The 19,546-nt window shown below is 46.7% G+C and overlaps 2 protein-coding genes across 7 annotated transcripts in view; one reads left to right on the top strand and one right to left on the bottom strand.

Annotated features, from left to right (window-relative positions):
* LOC121325480 (zinc finger protein 423-like) overlaps positions 1-19,546 on the bottom strand; it is a 104,261-nt gene that overhangs the window by 10,837 nt on the left and 73,878 nt on the right. For 4 of the 5 annotated variants that reach the window (XM_041267987.1, XM_041267988.1, XM_041267989.1 and 1 more), the window contains one exon: positions 805-936. In XM_041267987.1, coding sequence (XP_041123921.1) covers positions 805-936 — 132 coding nt within the window. Of the gene's footprint in view, positions 1-804; positions 937-11,015; positions 11,267-11,763; positions 11,949-19,546 lie in introns of those variants that run through there. The other variant, XR_005951343.1, reaches the window with a different exon arrangement.
* Positions 14,204-18,990, top strand: LOC121325481. Of its 2 annotated transcripts, none has more exons than XM_041267992.1 (2): positions 14,204-15,691; positions 15,808-18,990. In XM_041267992.1, the coding sequence occupies exons 1-2, from the start codon at positions 15,157-15,159 to the stop codon at positions 16,128-16,130; spliced, it is 858 nt and encodes a 285-aa protein (XP_041123926.1). In that variant the 5' UTR covers positions 14,204-15,156; the 3' UTR covers positions 16,131-18,990. The 2 variants fall into 2 exon arrangements, with proteins under 2 accessions (XP_041123926.1, XP_041123925.1); XM_041267991.1 differs by having other exon boundaries at positions 14,225-15,691.

Below are 19,546 nucleotides of genomic sequence, written 5' to 3'. Positions count from 1 at the left end.
AAACCCTCAAAAAAAAAAAAACAGGAGAATGGATGAATGGTATCCAGGAAGAAGGGAAAGCAGCCTTCAGCTGAGACTCTGGAGTGGCCTTGCGTTTATCCAACGCGTCTCCGTGTCTTCAGCTGAGACTCTGGAGTGGCCTTGCGTTTATCCAGCGCGTCTCCGTGTCTTCAGCTGAGACTCTGGAGTGGTCTTGCGTTTATCCAGCGCATCTCTGTGTCTTCAGCTGAGACTCTGGAGTGGCCTTGCGTTTATCCAGCGCGTCTCCGTGTCTTCAGCTGAGACTCTGGAGTGGCCTTGCGTTTATCCAACGCGTCTCCGTGTCTTCAGGGCTGTAGATTCTATACTAAACAACAACCAAAATCTAGGGTTCAACTAAAAGACTTCCACTTGTATGACACACGAGAAATCAACCAATCATTGTTATGGACCCGTCAAAACTCCAATATATCTTATCTAGTGTATAGACGTCATCTTATGCACTGAACATACAACCCCATTCTAAATAATTCATATTTCATACTAGTTCTTGAGTACAATCTTGTGATGGATGCATTGCGTACAGGGTGTCTCTTACTACAGCTATGCTTTGCACTCCTCTTGCCACTAAGGCATATCTCTAGTAATATTTAGAGACAACCTACACAGCGTAACCCATTGCTAACACAAGCGGCTCCATTTGAACAGCACTGCACCGCACCTCCATTCTTCAACCCAGTTCAACTCCAAACCTCCACAGGGTTAAAACAAATCAGACAGGCACAAACAGAAGCAAAGAAAGGAGCCCCAGGTGAGCTGGCTTACCTGTGAAGCACACGGGGCATTTGAACGTGCCTCCCATGCCCTCGAAGCTGTGCTCAATCAGGTGACACAAGAGCTTCGCTGGAGAGTCAAACATCTGGTTACACAGCTTGCACTCATGATTGATGCCTTCCTCTGCAAAATTCAAAATGAAATAACTTGTTACCGACATGTCATGTTAGTAGCTAGTGGCAGCAGCAGAAGTTTATGAGAAGAGGCAGGACTTCTTAAGACCAGCACACTAACCGTGTGCACCGCACTGCAGCTCCAGTGTGCTGGCACAGGGTCGGGTAACCCAGTCCAAGGGGAGACACTGGGGGTTTAAACCCTCAAACTGGAAGTTGACCTTTCCATGGACAGCACAGCATTGTTTAACCACGTGTCTTTCCATGAAGACTGAGCTGAACATTACCTGTGCAAGTGCTGCACTCTGAACACTGTCCCTTCACACAGCCCCACACACACATATTCAGAGCATATCAAATACAACTGGGGGGGTGCAGAGGTACAGAGTTAATAATAATACAAAAACCTTCCAGAAAACTGCAATCTCAATCCAACCTTTGTGCTTCTCTAACTTCACATATGTGTAAGCATGACCAAGGAAAGAAGAAGAGGCCTGAAACCAAGAACCAAGAGCAGCCAGCATTTCTGTTCCTGAACTGTAGCAATCAGTAGAGCCTGAAACTAAATGCTAAAGTTGCGAGTTCCTCTGTGTGTCCAGCTCCAGAGCACTGGTATAAACTTCCCATCATCACAGTACTGTAGGGCTATTTTGAGGCACACCGATGACATCACTGCTTCCCCTTGGGGATGAAAGGGAGATTGTGCAGCCCTGCTGCGGATCGCTGCTCTCTTATCGTTCATGCCATGGAAAACAGCACAGCCATTTTCAGCCTGATTAGATCAGAACCGCAGTGACTGTTTTCAGCCCGATTAGATCAGGACCACAGGGTCCCGGGCCGGTATGACTGGAAATCTGCAGCCTCGTTTTCCAAAAGAATCCCTTTTATTACACCCTGACAGGGGCATACATGCCTAGCAGGGTTAATGAAGTCTCTTCAATCAAAGATTGAAACCACGAAATCTGCAGTCTTTTCTTATGCCTTGATTGAATCCCATCTAGGGTTAATATGAAAGACACGGCACAGGGGTGCTAATCCATGCTTTACGGGAAATGAATTCACAGAAGGGAGGGAACGTTTTCACAAGGCTTTGAATTACTCTTGTTGATAAAATAACACATTGTAGTAATCCCAGCATGGCCCAAAGCAAAAGGTAGCAGAACACAGGCCAGCATCGAAAAGCAAAGCTCTCAAACAGAGTTTTTTTTTTTTTTTCTAGGTGGAAGCAAAACAGCACTGGAAAGAATATTATTTATACACACACCATGTGGGAAAGCACAAGAGATGCATGCAAGTCCAAGATAATTGGATGTTCTAGTGAGTGTGTTCCTCTGTGTGTGTGTTTGTTGATGTTCAAACAGGTCTTTAATAAATGCAATCATTTTGCACCTTTTTCTCAGTACAATAAGAGGGCACGCTCTCCTCCTTTAAATGGGCCTAATCTGCTGGATCCCGTCAGCTTTAAGCCGTGTCAGACACAAAGTGGAAGCAGCATCACAGGGAGATCATAGCCTTCTGGAACGTCCTGCCTGCACACTTTTGTCTCAAAGAGCATTTAATCCCTGGCAGACACACAATCATTTCCACTGGGGTCCTTGGGGAAGGGCTGCTGGAAGAAAGATTATCTGATCTCTGAAGGTGAAACCTGGGTGGAGCCAAACTTAGCCAAGGTAAAACTCTTCATCTTTTAGTAATAACAAATGATTATCCATGTGTATTCTAGAGTGTTTTAATAATAATGTGTGATTCTGCAGCTGAACACACTTAAACAAAACAAAATATATACTTGAATGAAACTGATTTAACATGTTAAACTGTGTTCAGTACAAAACACTGACATTATTTAAATAGGGTAACTTGCAGTGCCTAGTACTGAACGGGTTAAATCTGGGATAATAGCAGGAATGCCTCAAACCTTTGCTTCCAATGAAAATGTGGCTCGCATAGCTACTAATGCAACACATTACCACGACCTTTGAACAAAACATTGTATTGGAAAAAAACAAAATCAGAAGAGGGATTAACCCTTACATCTCTGTCCGAGTTAAAATGCCAGCAATCCACAGCTAGTGAAGGGTTAAAACAGGAGCGTCCTTCCTCCCACAGCTCCTCTCAGATCCACAAGTCAAACTGCAATTTCCAAAGCTGTAAAACTGACAATAAAGCCTTTAGAGGCCATTAGGTGTGCAGAGCAAATAAGAATAAGAAAAAGGATTGAATTGAAAATAAATAAACAGCAACTCCAAAGGTATCACCCTCTTAACGGAGTAACTACATGAGGCTGACACACTAAGAATAACTGATGGGAGCTTTCTCAGAAACTAAGAGAGGAGAGAAAGAGAGAGAGGAGAGCAGGAGAGAGAGAGAGAGAGAGAGAGAGAGAAGCACCAGCTCATTTATTTATTGCAGTTTGTTATTCCAGTAACTCTGCCAGGGTGAGTCATATTTTGCAAAAACATTGGTGCTATTTTTCAGATATATTGCAACTTAATTAATCTGGGGGGACCAGGTGGCGCCCTGCTTTGCACCTCGGGGGACCCGCTCTGAATACAGTCCTGACAACTTGGGGACCCACATTCTGGTCCCCAGGGGCTCCATGAGTCACAAATGAGCTCCGCTGGCCTTAACCAGGGTCTCCTGAGACAGAGAGGCTCTTCAAAACACTGCTCTGACAATTAGGTTCAATCTGGGTCTTTCCATTGCAGGGGATTGATGGTGTGGACAAAGGAACAGTCACCTGGGGAGAAAGGGAGGCTCCTCGGGGGCTGACAAGGTGGGTTGCCATAGCAACTCAGAGAGAGCGCTCAACACTGCCGCTGACCCATGGCGAGGGCAGATATGTGGGCCGAGGCGCATACAGTGCCAATATAGACAGAGCACTGCTCCCACTGTTACACTTTTCGGTTGATAAAATTAACAAAATATTGCCTGTTGTTTCCCATTTCAGCTCAACTGCTTTTCACAAGTTTCCTGCTAACTACAGCAAATAATTGTGGAGGCACGGCCCTGTCGGTGAACACAAGTGTACACTACACTGCTTCCCTTCTCCTTCCTTCTGTGTTCATTCTCTCCTGTACTGTTCATCCTTCTGTGTTCATTTTCTCCTGTTCTGTTCATCCTTCTCCTTCCTTCTACGCTCATTCTCTCCTGTACACTACCAGAATACCAGCGCATACTACCAAAACACCAGCACGCACAACCAGAATACCAACGCACAAGAAAACCAGCGCACACTACCAGAATACCAGCGCACACTACCAGAATACCAGCGCATACTACCAAAATACCAGCACGCACAACCAGAATACCAACGCACAAGAATATCAGCGCACACTACCAGAATACCAGCGCATACTACCAAAATACCAGCACGCACAACCAGAATACCAACGCACAACCAGAATACCAGCGCACACTACCAGAATACCAGCGCACACTACCAGAATACCAGCGCATACTACCAAAATACCAGCACGCATAACCAGAATACCAGCGCACACTACCAGAATACCAGCGCACACTACCAGAATACCAGCGCACACTACCAGAATACCAGCGCACACTACCAGAATACCAGCGCATACTACCAAAATACCAGCACGCATAACCAGAATACCAACGCACAAGAATACCAGCGCGCACTACCAAAATACCAGCACGCACAACCAGAATACCAGCACACACTACCAGAATACCAGCGCACACTACCAGAATACCAGCGCACACTACCAGAATACCAGCGCGCACTACCAGAATACCAGCGCGCACACCAGAATACCAGAATACCAGCGCACACTACCAGAATACCAGCGCGCACTACCAGAATACCAGCGCGCACTACCAGAATACCAGCGCACACTACCAGAATACCAGCAGCGCACACTACCAGAATACCAGCGCACACTACCAGAATACCAGCGCACTACCAGAATACCAGCGCACACTACCAGAATACCACCAAGAATACCAGCACGCACTACCAGAATACCAGCGCACACTACCAGAATACCAGCGCGCACTACCAGAATACCAGCGCGCACTACCAGAATACCAGCGCACACTACCAGAATACCAGCGCACACTACCAGAATACCAGCGCACACTACCAGAATACCAGCGCACACTACCAGAATACCAGCGCACACTACCAGAATACCAGCGCACACTACCAGAATACCAGCGCGCACTACCAGAATACCAGCGCACACTACCAGAATACCAGCGCGCACTACCAGAATACCAGCGCACACTACCAGAATACCAGCGCACACTACCAGAATACCAGCGCACACTACCAGAATACCAGCGCACACTACCAGAATACCAGCGCACACTACCAGAATACCAGAATACCAGCGCGCACTACCAGAATACCGGCGCACACTACCAGAATACCGGCGCGCACTACCAGAATACCAGCGCACACTACCAGAATACCGGCGCGCACTACCAGAATACCAGCGCACACTACCAGAATACCACACTACCAGAATACCAGCGCACACTACCAGAATACCAGCGCGCACTACCAGAATACCAGCGCACACCAGAATACCAGCGCACACTACCAGAATACCAGCGCACACTACCAGAATACCAGCGCACACTACCAGAATACCAGCGCGCACTACCAGAATACCAGAATACCAGCGCACACTACCAGAATACCGGCGCGCACTACCAGAATACCAGCGCGCACTACCAGAATACCAGCGCGCACTACCAGAATACCAGCGCGCACTACCAGAATACCAGCGCGCACTACCAGAATACCAGCGCGCACTACCAGAATACCAGCGCGCACTACCAGAATACCAGCGCACACTACCAGAATACCAGAATACCAGCGCGCACTACCAGAATACCAGCGTGCACTACCAGAATACCAGCGCACGCAAGCTGCTCCAGCATACAGGCTGTTTCAGACTATTGGATTTTATATAATCTGTGCAAAGATATTTCTGTTTTGAATGTTAATTTAATATTCAAAAGTGTCCACATGGGAATTGCTGTAATCAGCACACCAATAAACTTGCAAATGACTCAAGTCTTTATAAGCTTGTTAAGGACAAAATCACTCCCTTAGCTTCTATTTGCTTCAAGCGTAGTGCTTTTTATTCCTTCCCTGTTCCCCACTTATTACTGTGTTTTAAGGTACATGCTTAAAACAGTGCCAGGGCATGAGCAAACAACATCTATTAAAGATGCTGCCAGGCTGCTAACACAGGTGTTACAATGAGAGGAGCCGTGTTCCTGGGGCACTGCGGCACATCGAAGGGGTAATTCTACATAAATTGGAGACACAGACTGTCAGGAAGCCTCCCTAAGTAAATTCTAGCCATGGCAGCTCCCTCACTGCACACATTGCAGGAGTCGCTCAGGTGTGCACAATCCTAACACCTGGAAGAGCCATTGAATTTCTCATCTGAACTAATGGAGCAAAGTGAGCCACACAAAGGCTGCCCAAAGTTTATTTTAACAGAGAAGGGACGGATGGTGGATTTTTAGCATCGATATCAATACCCGTCCCTGGAAGGAGAACAATGTGACCGCTCCATATCCTGAACACACTTCTGCCAACAGGGTTTTAGACCACAGATGGTTAATTAAAACACACACTGCTCTTTGCTGTGGTTAATATACTGCCTAATGTAATATTGGAGTAACAGAGAAAGGACCAGATTTGACTTTGTTTTATTGCATTTGGATAATGGCATTCAGGGCCTGTATCAGCAAGGTACCTGGCTGTCCTCTTAGTGTAAGAATGAATACGAGCGCATTACCCCACAGCGGACACGCCCCCAGCACTCTCCTACACTCGTCCAGATTGAATACGAGAACGCCGCCCCACAGCGGACACGCCCCCAGCACTCTCCTACACTCGTCCAGATTGAATACGAGAACGCCGCCCCACAGCGGACACGCCCCCAGCACTCTCCTACACTCGTCCAGATTGAATACGAGAACGCCGCCCCACAGCGGACACGCCCCCAGCACTCTCCTACACTCGTCCAGATTGAATACGAGAACGCCGCCCCACAGCGGACACGCCCCCAGCACTCTCCTACACTCGTCCAGATTGAATACGAGAACGCCGCCCCACAGCGGACACGCCCCCAGCACTCTTCTACACTCGTCTTGTTCTCTTCGGCAATTTGCTAATAGGATAGTGGGGAACCTCACTGAGAAGAGGGGGAGCCCAGCTGTCACTCAATGTAGCACTACACTATGCTTTGGCCCCTTTATTGAGATGTTGACGTCTAAAAAAAATAAAAGATTGCAAACGATGAATGTCTTGTAAGTTATTTGCAAAGTAGAATTGTGTCCTTCCTGGCTGTTTTTTTAAGGTTATTCCCTAAATAATGCAGCCTTCTTCCAAGCTTGCACGGTCTTGGACATTCAAGATTAAATCCAAGAGATTTAGATGAAATAATCGAGTGCTTTGAATCCCACTATTTTAGGTTTATTGCTACAGTTAGAAGTACTGTACGCACGTGTGTGTGTGTGTGTTTACGGATCATCTCCCAAATTTGGCTAAAAACGATCCCCATGAATGATTTCAATACAATGCTTTTTGTCAGGGGCATCTCTTGGGGAATCGCGTGCTGTCATTTCTTGTTAATTTCACTGTGTCAGCTGAAATTAAAGAGACGAGCAACTACAACATCATTAAAGCTCCAGATTGTTCATCCAGTCGCTTAATTTCAAGCAAGAGGGCTGTTTTTTTCAAGCAAAAGGGCACCACACTTAGACAACGCTCATTTAGCTTCATGTTTCCGACTCTTTGGAACTCTCTCCCAGCTTTGGTGTGTGATGCTCCCACTGTCGCTCACTTTAAATCAACTCTCAAGAACCACCTGTTCTCTCTTGCTTTCCATGCTCCTTAAGCCCAATATCTGCTATTTGCTGCTGCAACTATTTCACGTATTATGTTACTATCATGTATTCTGCACTTTCCACTGTATTTAGTATACTATTTCATGTATTACATACTTTCCACTGCCTTTAACGTATTATGTATTTTTACTGTATATCACGTATGATGCGTTTCTCTGTATTTGAAGTATTATGGATTTTCTTGTATTTACTGCATCTTGTAAAGTGATTTGTGATGGTGTTCCACTATGAAAGGCCCTATATAAAATTGATTGATTGATTTATTGATTTTTTATGTATTATTATTATTATTATTATTCTTATTATTATACACACATTTGTATATTATTATTATTATTATTATTATTATACACCAACTATGTCTACTGACAATTATCTGGCACTAAAGAAGAAGAAAAAAAAATCTAAGCAAATATGAATGAGCAGCGGGACGCTAATAATGCACCTCCAGCTGTTCCAGTTAACCTGCAAATGTGGCCATCTGCACCTCGAGAGAGAGTGAGAGGGAGAGAGAAGAAAGGAAAGGGGTGAAAGGAGAGAGAAGAGAGAGGTAAAAGGAGAGAGGAGAGAGGGCAGGCCAGAGGAACCACCACCAAGCCTAGCACAGAGCCTGTCCCAGAGCAGTAGGAGTGACCTTGCTCCGTGTGACCACGTGCTCTCGGATTAGGAGGCAGAGGCAGGCAGGCAGGCCAGCACCGGAAAGGTGAGACAGAGCTTTCTGTTCAGCCAAAAAAAAAAAACCAGCACAGACATTGCAGGCAGCATCTCACACAGGAAGCTTAAAAGCCTGCTTAACAATGCAAGAACTAAATAGTAAGAAAGAAATTGAAAATTGCCAAATAAAATAAAGAAATGAATGGATAAGTTGCTGAACCTTGTATTCCTGAGTGGTTACCTTTCACATGCAGTAGCAGCCTCATACTTTGATCAGGCAGTAGCAGCCTCATACTTTGATCAGGCAGTAGCAGCCTCATACTTTGATCAGACAGTAGCAGCCTCATACTTTGATCAGACAGTAGCAGCCTCATACTTTGATCAGACAGTAGCAGCCTCATACTTTGATCAGACAGTAGCAGCCTCATACTTTGATCAGGCAGTAGCAGCCTCATACTTTGATCAGACAGTAGCAGCCTCATACTTTGATCAGGCAGTAGCAGCCTCATACTTTGATCAGACAGTAGCAGCCTCATACTTTGATCAGGCAGTAGCAGCCTCATACTTTGATCAGACAGTAGCAGCCTCATACTTTGATCAGGCAGTAGCAGCCTCATACTTTGATCAGACAGTAGCAGCCTCATACTTTGATCAGACAGTAGCAGCCTCATACTTTGATCAGACAGTAGCAGCCTCATACTTTGATCAGACAGTAGCAGCCTCATACTTTGATCAGGCAGTAGCAGCCTCATACTTTGATCAGACAGTAGCAGCCTCATACTTTGATCAGACAGTAGCAGCCTCATACTTTGATCAGACAGTAGCAGCCTCATACTTTGATCAGACAGTAGCAGCCTCATACTTTGATCAGACAGTAGCAGCCTCACACAGACTGCTTAAGTTAGCAGTTCAGCGCTCCAGCGAGCGGGCTTCAAGCGCAGGCTGACACTGTTTTATTTAATCATGGGCTCCTTGTAAAGCTTGTTTGAAATCAGATGCATGCACAAGCTTCTAACCCAGCACAGACATTGCTGGCAGCATCTCACACAGGGAAGCTTATTCCAAATGAGGGTCTCTTCACCTTTCCAAATCGGGGGTGTCTGGAGCCATTTTCCAAGCATCGGGACTCTTCACGCTGCTTCAGCTCGGCAGTTATTTAAAGGAAGATTCTTCCCCTCAGAAGCTGTTCTTGTCAAAGAAGCTATCAACAGACTGGAATAGCTTCACAGAGCTTTTTAATTTTTTTACTCATAGGATCAGGCATTGCTGCCTCCATCAGCTAGAAGTCGTCGCTGGAAGATTGGAAGGAGGTTTGAATCGTCCAGCCTATACACATGAAGGTGCTACTTTATGCCCGGACTCTATTAGTTGCACATTGCAGGAACAAACAGTAAACTTTGGGAATCCCAGCTGCTTCAGGAGACTGTTTGCTGCCCCACCAGGAAGGCATTACAGAGAGCGCAGAGTCGACCCCCTCCCTCCCCGAAGCACAAACACAGCTCATTCTAAACAGCCTGCTCCCGAGCAATTCTATTCAGGGGAAGCAGAGTGGCCTGCCACTTAATATTGTCTTCCACTGGCAGGAAGAGCCTCTCTGTGTCTCAGTAATTCACAGGGTCTGCCAAATTGTTTACATTTATTCTATATGATCTTGTGTCTGAAACTGTTGTCAATCAGTGTCATCTCATGCACAGTGTCTGTATATGAAGGAAGCTTGTACTGATATTTAAATATCAGATCACTAAGCCCATTTTAAAAATAGCCTAGCACTGTTAAGCCCTTTGGTGAAACAATGCATCCAACACGAGCTGTTTGAAGGTTACTTGAATGTAAAAGGCACTAATATGAATACTGTTGTGTCAATGATGTGAGATATTAGGGATGACAATGCATTATTAGTGCAGCGCAGGAAAGCCCAGGAGAGCAGAAATAGGATTTCAAAGACCAGAGTCAAAAATCAATATTAATGCACACAGATTCACAACAAAGGAAATATGTCAGTTCAGTATTTGGAGTGTTTGTAGGACATTTTTTCATCTTAACTGGGGTTTTCAAAAAGGCTGTTTATCCTGTTAACATATTACACCTGTCAACCTAACAAGACTCATTGAAATCAAACAGCATTAGCCTCTCAAATTGATAGTAACTTAGTTTGTCACAATTAAACCCCCCCTCCAATTCACTTTATTGAATTTTTTTTTCTACTGTACATACCATATAAAATGTTCACAGCATTTTGTAAAGGGGAGCATATTTTAATACAGAACATCTGTTTAGAGCCAAAGCAAAGTTCAGAACAAACAGCTGATCTCTTATATAAATATAAAATAAACACACGCACATCTGGCTGTCTCGTCAGTGGCTTACCCCAGATGTTTTGTAACAATATGGGATGTGCATTATACCTGGATACTGACAGGGACTCAATGCAATTACATAGGAGCCCATGTATTGTAGCCCATCAAATTACTTTATAATACTAATCAGTGTGTGAGAAATCCTGCACCCATGCTTCAGGACTTCTGAACTGCCACTTACTGGAAAGTGTTGCTTTTTGTTTTAATTGGCATGACGTTCTGCTCGCTCTTGCAGAGTAGTAGGGAGGTCGACACCTCTAGGATGTGTTCAAGGAGAGGCAGTGGGAGGGCTTCAATCTCTCCTCCTCACTGAAGCCTACTTCAGCATCTTCATAGCACCAGTGTAGCAACATCCGAAGGCATGAAGAGGCTGTCGGATCTCGCTGATCAGACTTCATTAATCACACGCGCACATGAAAGGAAACTGCTGATCTGCGTCGTTTCAAGGAAAAAAACGATTTAAATAAAACAATTTACAATTTGGTTTTGAAGTCGCACTCAGACAACAACATGGCACAGGCAGGAGAGAGAGCGAGTGCCGGGGCTGTTCTGGGCTAATTGCTCTGATCTCTCTCTCTCTCTCCCCTGGGGGCTGGGGTGTGAACTGTGACCTGCGCTGCAAGTGAAAACATTTTACATTTCAATTGGGATGACTTCACTGATCGCCGCCCCCTCAACCTTTAACCACTTATGACAAAGTCATCTGTCCAGAAACAGGCATTAAAACATTAAGATGTCATTAATATGCAGACCCTTTACTGTACAGATTAACAAAGCCAAGCTATAAAAGGTCCAGGTCAGTGCAAGAACTGGAACTGCCAATATCAGTTGTTTTCAGATTTCCATACTGAAGCAGCATATGGGAGTTGGACAGTCTGACAAACATACCAAAAATGAGGGAGCTGACACTGAGCAGCAATGATACTCACTGAGGCTCCCTGCTCCTTGGCACCAGCACTCCCAGGAAGCCTCAGGGGGCAGCTCCACCTCCCTAACCGCACAGCAATGGGCTTCAATGCCCTACTCTGGATTGGAGGAGGATGCCCAGTTTGAGTACATCTGAGAGGTTACTACGGTAGCTTGAATGCAGAGAGATGGAGGTAATGACAGCTTCCTAAACCCAAAAAATAAAAAAAACAAGAAGCCTTAATTTCTAGGAATGTTGTAATTGCTGCCTTCTCGTGAAGCGGGGTCACTTTGTTTAGTGCAACAGGCTGCATAATGGCTAACAGATCTCAAAACACGCACCGCAAGGATGTGGCACTGGCACATGTAACTCAGTCTCCAGCAGCAGCTGAACAAACACTGGGGAAGAGAAGGAGGGAAAGGGAAATCCCTGGAGGGGTCAGTCTGCCCTGTGTAAGCCGCTCAATGTTTCAGGTCTTGTCTGCCAGTGGTGAGGCTTTGAGGTGGGCTGATGGAAACGGAAGCACGAGGAAGGCTCTATACCGAGAGACCAGGACTCTGTTCTAATCTTGCAGACTGCTCGCTCTCATCAGCTCGTGTTCCCAGTACATTCACCGCTCCCCTGGGTCACGCTGCCGTCAATTCCAGCTAACCCCCTCTGCATACAAATGAGCCCCCCCTCCCCTCATCGATACGGGACGAGGCAGGAGCAGACTGCATGAACACAACATTGCTCTCCCCAGCCAGCTACACCAATGGAAACCTCTGCTTAACAAGCATTCACCGTAACGTAAACGCATCTAACAATGAGCATGTGCATGGTATATAGGAGCGGACAGGCACTGATGTTACAGAGGAGCGGACAGGCACTGATGTTACAGAGGAGCGGCCAGGCAATGATGGTATATAGGAGTGGACAGGCAAATATCTATCGCATACTGAGTCAATGGCAATTGAGTTCACTATTAAACAATCTAGCTTTGTTTCTGTCAAACACTGGCTGTAGATGTGTTTATTTGTTTTTACAGTTCAGCATTATACTGCATACAGTTCAATCAGCACAGTCCATGTCATTATACTGCATACAGTTCAATCAGCACAGTCCATGTCATTATACTGCATACAGTTCAATCAGCACAGTCCATGTCATTATACTGCATACAGTTCAATCAGCACAGTCCATGTCATTATACTGCATACAGTTCAATCAGCACAGTCCATGTCATTATACTGCATACAGTTCAATCAGCACAGTCCATGTCATTATACTGCATACAGTTCAATCAGCACAGTCCATGTTCCTCTATGGATGAAGAGAGTCCTGCCCTAATAAGAATTTGCCGGAAGTGTTTTTTTAAATTTTTTTCATTGAAAACACCAACCTAATTTGTAACTGTTAACACAATCGAAAGTACAAACAAACACATCTGAGCTGCAGTCTCATCCAAACTGCTTCACCTATCAGCTCTCATTTAAGAGGGTTATTAAGACAATAAAAGATGCTGCAAGACTATCGCAGGTAATTAGCTGCAGCAGGGTTAATCACCGCCTGTGAGCCAGGGCTGCTCCCAGTCAGATATTGGGGGGGTGGTGGCTAAACCGCAGCAATCAAATTCCAACTATTCCAATCAAGCAGCTCTGCGGTGGGGCTGGGAAATCAATCCGGCAGCAGTGCGGTGTCCAGTCGGGGCTCCACCCCCTTCCCTGGGCCCAGCTTGACAGAGGCTTCCATGCGAAATCAAAAGGCTTACTGTCAGGCTTGCGATTGGCCGGCCCGTCCCGCTCTGCTCCATGCGGCGATGGAGTGGAATATGAATGCTGCTCTGGTTCCACCAAGGGGCCTCACTGCCGGGCCCGATTTATCCAGGGACGCTGCACAAGCACAGCAGCTCTCTTTTCATGTATATTCTGACTGCTCAGAAAACACATTCCCCGGGCTCTCTGCAGTGTGCAAAACAGAACAATGGCTGGTTTTACTATAACAAAGAAAAGGGAGAGGAGGGCTGCTGTAATAGAGCTACACAGAGCCAGAACACAAGCCGAGAGCGCAGAATAATATTTCAACCTTCTCCTTCATCCGCATGAAATATTATTAATAATAATAATAATAATAATAATAATAATAGAGCAGAAGAGTTCTGCAGTAGCAGTAGGGAGCCTAAACGGACCCAAATACAATTGCATAGCGGGAAAGCCATGCAGCATTCGATCAGGGCAATACACGGCATTCTCAATCAGCAAATTCTAAAATGTACATTTGAGACAAGAAATAACAAAACAGGCCGTGCAATGTTAGCCCCTGTTGAGCAGTTGAACAGAACAGCCAGGGCTGTGCTGAGACTGATGGGTGTCCTGTGAGTTGCATCGCTCAGGATCCACAGGAACACGTTTCTGTTAGGAAGTCAGTGTGTGAAACACCCCTACCTCCCGGCCCTGAGCTTCTGGGACAGAGGCCCATCTAGGGATTAGGGGAAAAGCAAGAATCAAATAACCTAAAATCTCCTCTTCCAGATCTATAGCATTAATGACACTGCCAGGGCTTGAAAGGAGTATTTCCTTGTGGACTGGTACTGTGCAAACTTTCCACCCTTGTTACAGAAAACAGCTGGAGGCAGCGCTACCCTGGGAGCTCTCGGAGGCTGGACAGAGATAAAGGACTCCTTTTCTCTTTGCTGCTAGAGCAATTAGCATACCTGCCCGCCATCATTAACACAAAGAACACAAAATAAATAACTTCAAATAAGTATAATAAGAATAAAATATAAAAATATGTAGGTAAAAGGCAGGCATCTGTCCCAGCCTCACTGTTTCTGAGGTGCTTGTTTGAAGGTAGGCATCTCCTTTGATCCCTTGTAAACGATTACGTCCCTGTCTTTGGAAATGCTCAATTGTTTCATTGTTTCTGGAAGTTACAGCTCTCCTTTAGCTTGCAGTTGGAAACTTGGCCTAAATGACAGCTGTGCAGGCCTCTCCCCGGCTTGGCCCAGCGGGAGCCCTAATGTACTTCATTCAGGGCTGGGAGCTGCTTTTAATCTATCAGCACGACTTCGCAGCTGCTGTTAGCTAGTCAAAAACTGTGTGTGCACAGGGCTTAGCGTCTGTAACCCTTTCTGTACTGTGCTGTCTTTCAGGGAATAGAAGCAGGCAAGCAAAGCTCCTGATCCACGTGCCAACCCTCAGGACAGTGTACAGCCACATATACTACAGCACGTGCACAGCCACATATACTACAGCACGTGCACAGCCACATATACTACAGCACGTGCAGAGCCACATATGCTACAGCAACAGCACAGCAAAGCAGAGGACAGAATGGAGCATCACCAGGTCCAGCACTCGCAGGCATTGGGAAGCAGAGGACAGCATGGAGCATCACCAGGTCCAGCACTCACAGGCATTGGGAAGCAGAGGACAGCATGGAACATCACCAGGTCCAGCACTCGCAGGCATTGGGAAGCAGAGGACAGCATGGAGCATCACCAGGTCCAGCACTCGCAGACATTGGGAAGCAGAAGACCGCATGGAGCATCACCAGGTCCAGCACTCGCAGGCATTGGGAAGCAGAGGACAGAATGGAGCATCACCAGGTCCAGCACTCGCAGGCATTGGGAAGCAGAGGACAGCATGGAGCATCACCAGGTCCAGCACTCACAGGCATTGGGAAGCAGAGGACAGCATGGAACATCACCAGGTCCAGCACTCGCAGGCATTGGGAAGCAGAGGACAGCATGGAGCATCACCAGGTCCAGCACTCGCAGGCATTGGGAAGCAGAGGACAGCATGGAGCATCACCAGGTCCAGCACTCGCAGGCATTGGGAAGCAGAGGACAGCATGGAGCATCACCAGGTCCAGCACTCGCAGGCATTGGGAAGCAGAGGACAGCATGGAGCATCACCAGGTCCAGCACTCGCAGGCATTGGGAAGCGGAGGACAGCATGGAGCATCACCAGGTCCAGCACTCGCAGGCATTGGGAAGCAGAGGACAGCATGGAGCATCACCAGGTCCAGCACTCACAGGCATTGGGAAGCCGAGGACAGCATGGAACATCACCAGGTCCAGCACCAGGTCCAGCACTCGCAGGCATTGGGAAGCAGAGGACAGCATGGTGCATTACCAGGTCCAGCACTCGCAGGCATTGGGAAGCCGAGGACAGCATGGAGCATCACCAGGTCCAGCACTCACAGGCATTGGGAAGCCGAGGACAGCATGGAGCATCACCAGGTCCAGCACTCGCAGGCATTGGGAAGCCGAGGACAGCATGGAGCATCACCAGGTCCAGCACTCGCAGGCATTGGGAAGCAGAGGACAGCATGGTGCATTACCAGGTCCAGCACTCCCAGACATTTGGAAGGAAATGTATGGTACTAGACAAGCATGCTACACTTTAAGAAGGATTTATTTTTTTGTTTTATTTTTTTAAAAGGTCCCTCTGCAAAATTCATGGATGCAGCTATCTGTGCTCCACTTCCACATCACAGTACAGCACCTTGTTGCCTCAAACTCAATTAGCAGGTCTAGTTCTGCCTGGCTGCATTTAAACAATTATTTGAGACAAGGTGTAGCGCTTGACATCCTTCACTCCATCAATATCAATATTTTATTTTCACAGGAGATGCACCCATTAACCCTTTAAGAAAAGACATTACAGGGCTGTATCTCTATTCCTTTGTGCATTTTACAACATAAAAAAAATGTATGAGACTAATACTCACACACACACACACACACACACACACAACGAAGTGCAGCAACTTTAACGGGAGACTAATAACAGGCTGTCTGAGAAGTGCTGAAAAACTTCAGCGAGGCGGGTAAGACTGGGAGAAAATCAAAGGTTTGGCAATACGGACAAAGGTTATTAATGTAGTGGGAGGCAAACAAGAGGGGAGAAAACAGAGCAGCTTACTCTGCAACACATCTAAAAACAGGTGGGTGGAAAGCAAGTGAAATCTTGAAGCCGATTTCTACACCACTAACAGAGAGAGGCAGCTAAGAGACACACACAGGGCTGACTGACTTACTCATTTTCCTAAAAAGAGCCGTCAACAAATACTTGAGCTCACCATGCAACTGTGATGACCAGGAGATTGATATTTGCTTGTCATTTCAAACCAGCTTCTTCTAATACATAATCAACATCATCCTTCTATTCAGTGTGTGTCGTTTTATTGCCTCCTTTACATACTGTTACATCAAAGGATTACAAATAAGGGAAATAAAACACAGCCTCAAGGAAAGAAGTAAAATAAGATTAAGAAACAGAAGACAGTGTGACAGAGTACAGTGCACTGTGAAGTTAAACTGACACATTGACACAGAACCTGGAGCCTTATGCATTCTTCAGCAATCATGTACTTCCCAAAGGTTTTTACTCACTGCAAAAATCTGGAGTCTTACTTTAACTAACAAAAGAGTTAAATGCGATCTGCTGCTACAGACATCAACATAAATAAAGAGGTATCCAGATCAACAGCTCTGCCCCGGAGGGACTTGGAGAGTGGGAGGGGAGAGAGGGATGTACAATCACCAAATAGAAATAGGTAAAGTTCTTAGAATGTGCCCCCTGAGGCATGAAGAACCACACTCTCAGATATCAAATCCCTCCAGCGAAATTCACACCACAAGACAAAAAGAACAAAATACAGTATATATTTATATATACAAAAAACAGGAACATTTTGCATACAACAAGATCCCAACAAGTCATCCTAGGATTTTCAGCAGGATCCTGCTGCAAGAAGCTCATTTCCTGATTGGAGGGAAGGAGGTTTGTGCCTGGACTAGTACTGCTTTTCTTTTTCCATCCCTTTCTCTGAGGACAAAGCTCCCTGCTCCCAGGAGTTCATCAGTACCCTGCGCTACGCTCCAGACTCCCCAGGCGTTCATCAGTACCCTGCGCTACGCTCCAGACTCCCCGGGCGTTCATCAGTACCCTGCGCTACGCTCCAGACTCCCCGGGCGTTCATCAGTACCCTGCGCTACGCTCCAGACTCCCCGGGCGTTCATCAGTACCCTGCGCTACGCTCCAGACTCCCCGGGCGTTCATCAGTACCCTGCGCTACGCTCCAGACTCCCCGGGCGTTCATCAGTACCCTGCGCTACGCTCCAGACTCCCCGGGCGTTCATCAGTACCCTGCGCTACGCTCCAGACTCCCCGGGCGTTCATCAGTACCCTGCGCTACGCTCCAGACTCCCCGGGCGTTCATCAGTACCCTGCGCTACGCTCCAGACTCCCCGGGCGTTCATCAGTACCCTGCGCTACGCTCCAGACTCCCCGGGCGTTCATCAGTACCCTGCGCTACGCTCCAGACTCCCCGGGCGTTCATCAGTACCCTGCGCTACGCTCCAGACTCTCCGGGCGTTCATCAGTATCCTGCGCTACGCTCCAGACTCCCCGGGCGTTCATCAGTACCCTGCGCTAAACTCCAGCCACCCCCACCTCCCTTTTCCATTGTAATTCCCTTCCTCTGCCGAGTGTGGATGAAGAAACAGGGTCCTGTGGAAGAGAGGAGGGACTATTGTACAAGGGTACTGGTACAAAACAGAAGATCATCCATTGCTGGTTAAAGAAACAACTGATAAGAGACAGGTTGTGAGCCTCGAAGAGGCAGATGCACCTCTCTTCATCCAAGTACAGATCATGTAATGAAGTGCTTTACTGGATTAAGACGTGCAACACTTGTAAAAAGTGACAGCAAATCACTGTGCCGAAGCGCTGGTAACACTGCACATGGAGAACCAGACAGAGCAAATCATAATCTCGAGACCAGGCACAGACCTGCAGGCTGAAACCATGCAGGCAGTCATATTGTGCAGAACTCTGGAAAACAGAAAAAACACCTGTTAAATGTCCAGGACTGACAAGAAATCAATAGGAGAACCCTGCTGCCCCAGGTCAGTGAGCCGGGGCCAGTTAGAAATGTCCCCCCCCGCCCTCTCTATTAGCGTCTGTACTGCTGGATAAAAGTGCCGTACATGAGACTCATTCAGGCAAAAGCACCTCCCCCAATTCCCTATTTAGAATCTCTGCTCCCATCCCCACTGCCCCGGACAAGCTCACAACTGCAGCACCTCACTTTGATTTTCATATTGCTGTTGTTTCTTATTACTGTGTAAAAAAATTTAAAAAAATTAAAAAAAAGTGCAGTGAGTGTTGATGTGTGAGGCAGGGATGAGAGGACTAAAACATGCTGCTTTCCTCGTCAGTCTTCTCGCATGAGTTACCACTATCAGACAGAGAGAGAGAGAGAGAGAGAGACAGAGAGAGCAAGCAAGAGAGAGACAGAGAGAGAGAGAGAGAGAGAGAGAGAGAGACAGAGAAAGCAAGCGAGTGAATGAGAGAGAGCGAGCGAGAGAGAGACAGAGAGAGAGAGAGCGCGAGCAGGAGACAGAGAGCGAGTGAGAGAGAGAGAGACAGAGAGAGAGCCTGTTCTAAACACTTTCTCACCTGTTTGAGAGCAGGAATTCACCGAGCAGCTATGGGCTTAAATTAGCAAAATAACATTTTAATCTTCTACCAAAACTTGAGGCTGCTTGAATGTGCCAGCAGAGGAGGGCAGTGAAGATTTTAACACCTTGTCAGGAAGAAAAAAAAAAAATACACCAGGCGCTGCTAATAGGGTACACTAGAGTGATGATCTTGACCTCAACCCTGTCATTCATACAGCCTGTCTGTCCTCCCAAACCATGGCGCTCCTCTCAGAGCCCCTATTAAACTCGTGCGCGAGAGGAGTGCTGATAGCCAAGCACCTCAAAGAGAGCAGGAGTCCAGGAAATCATTAACAAGGGTTCATCTGTCTCTCGT

This window comes from Polyodon spathula, chromosome 13 (assembly GCF_017654505.1).
Source record: "Polyodon spathula isolate WHYD16114869_AA chromosome 13, ASM1765450v1, whole genome shotgun sequence".
Lineage (NCBI taxonomy): Eukaryota > Metazoa > Chordata > Actinopteri > Acipenseriformes > Polyodontidae > Polyodon > Polyodon spathula.
Note: the sequence above shows the minus strand (reverse complement) of the source record. Positions and strands in the feature narration are given on the sequence as shown.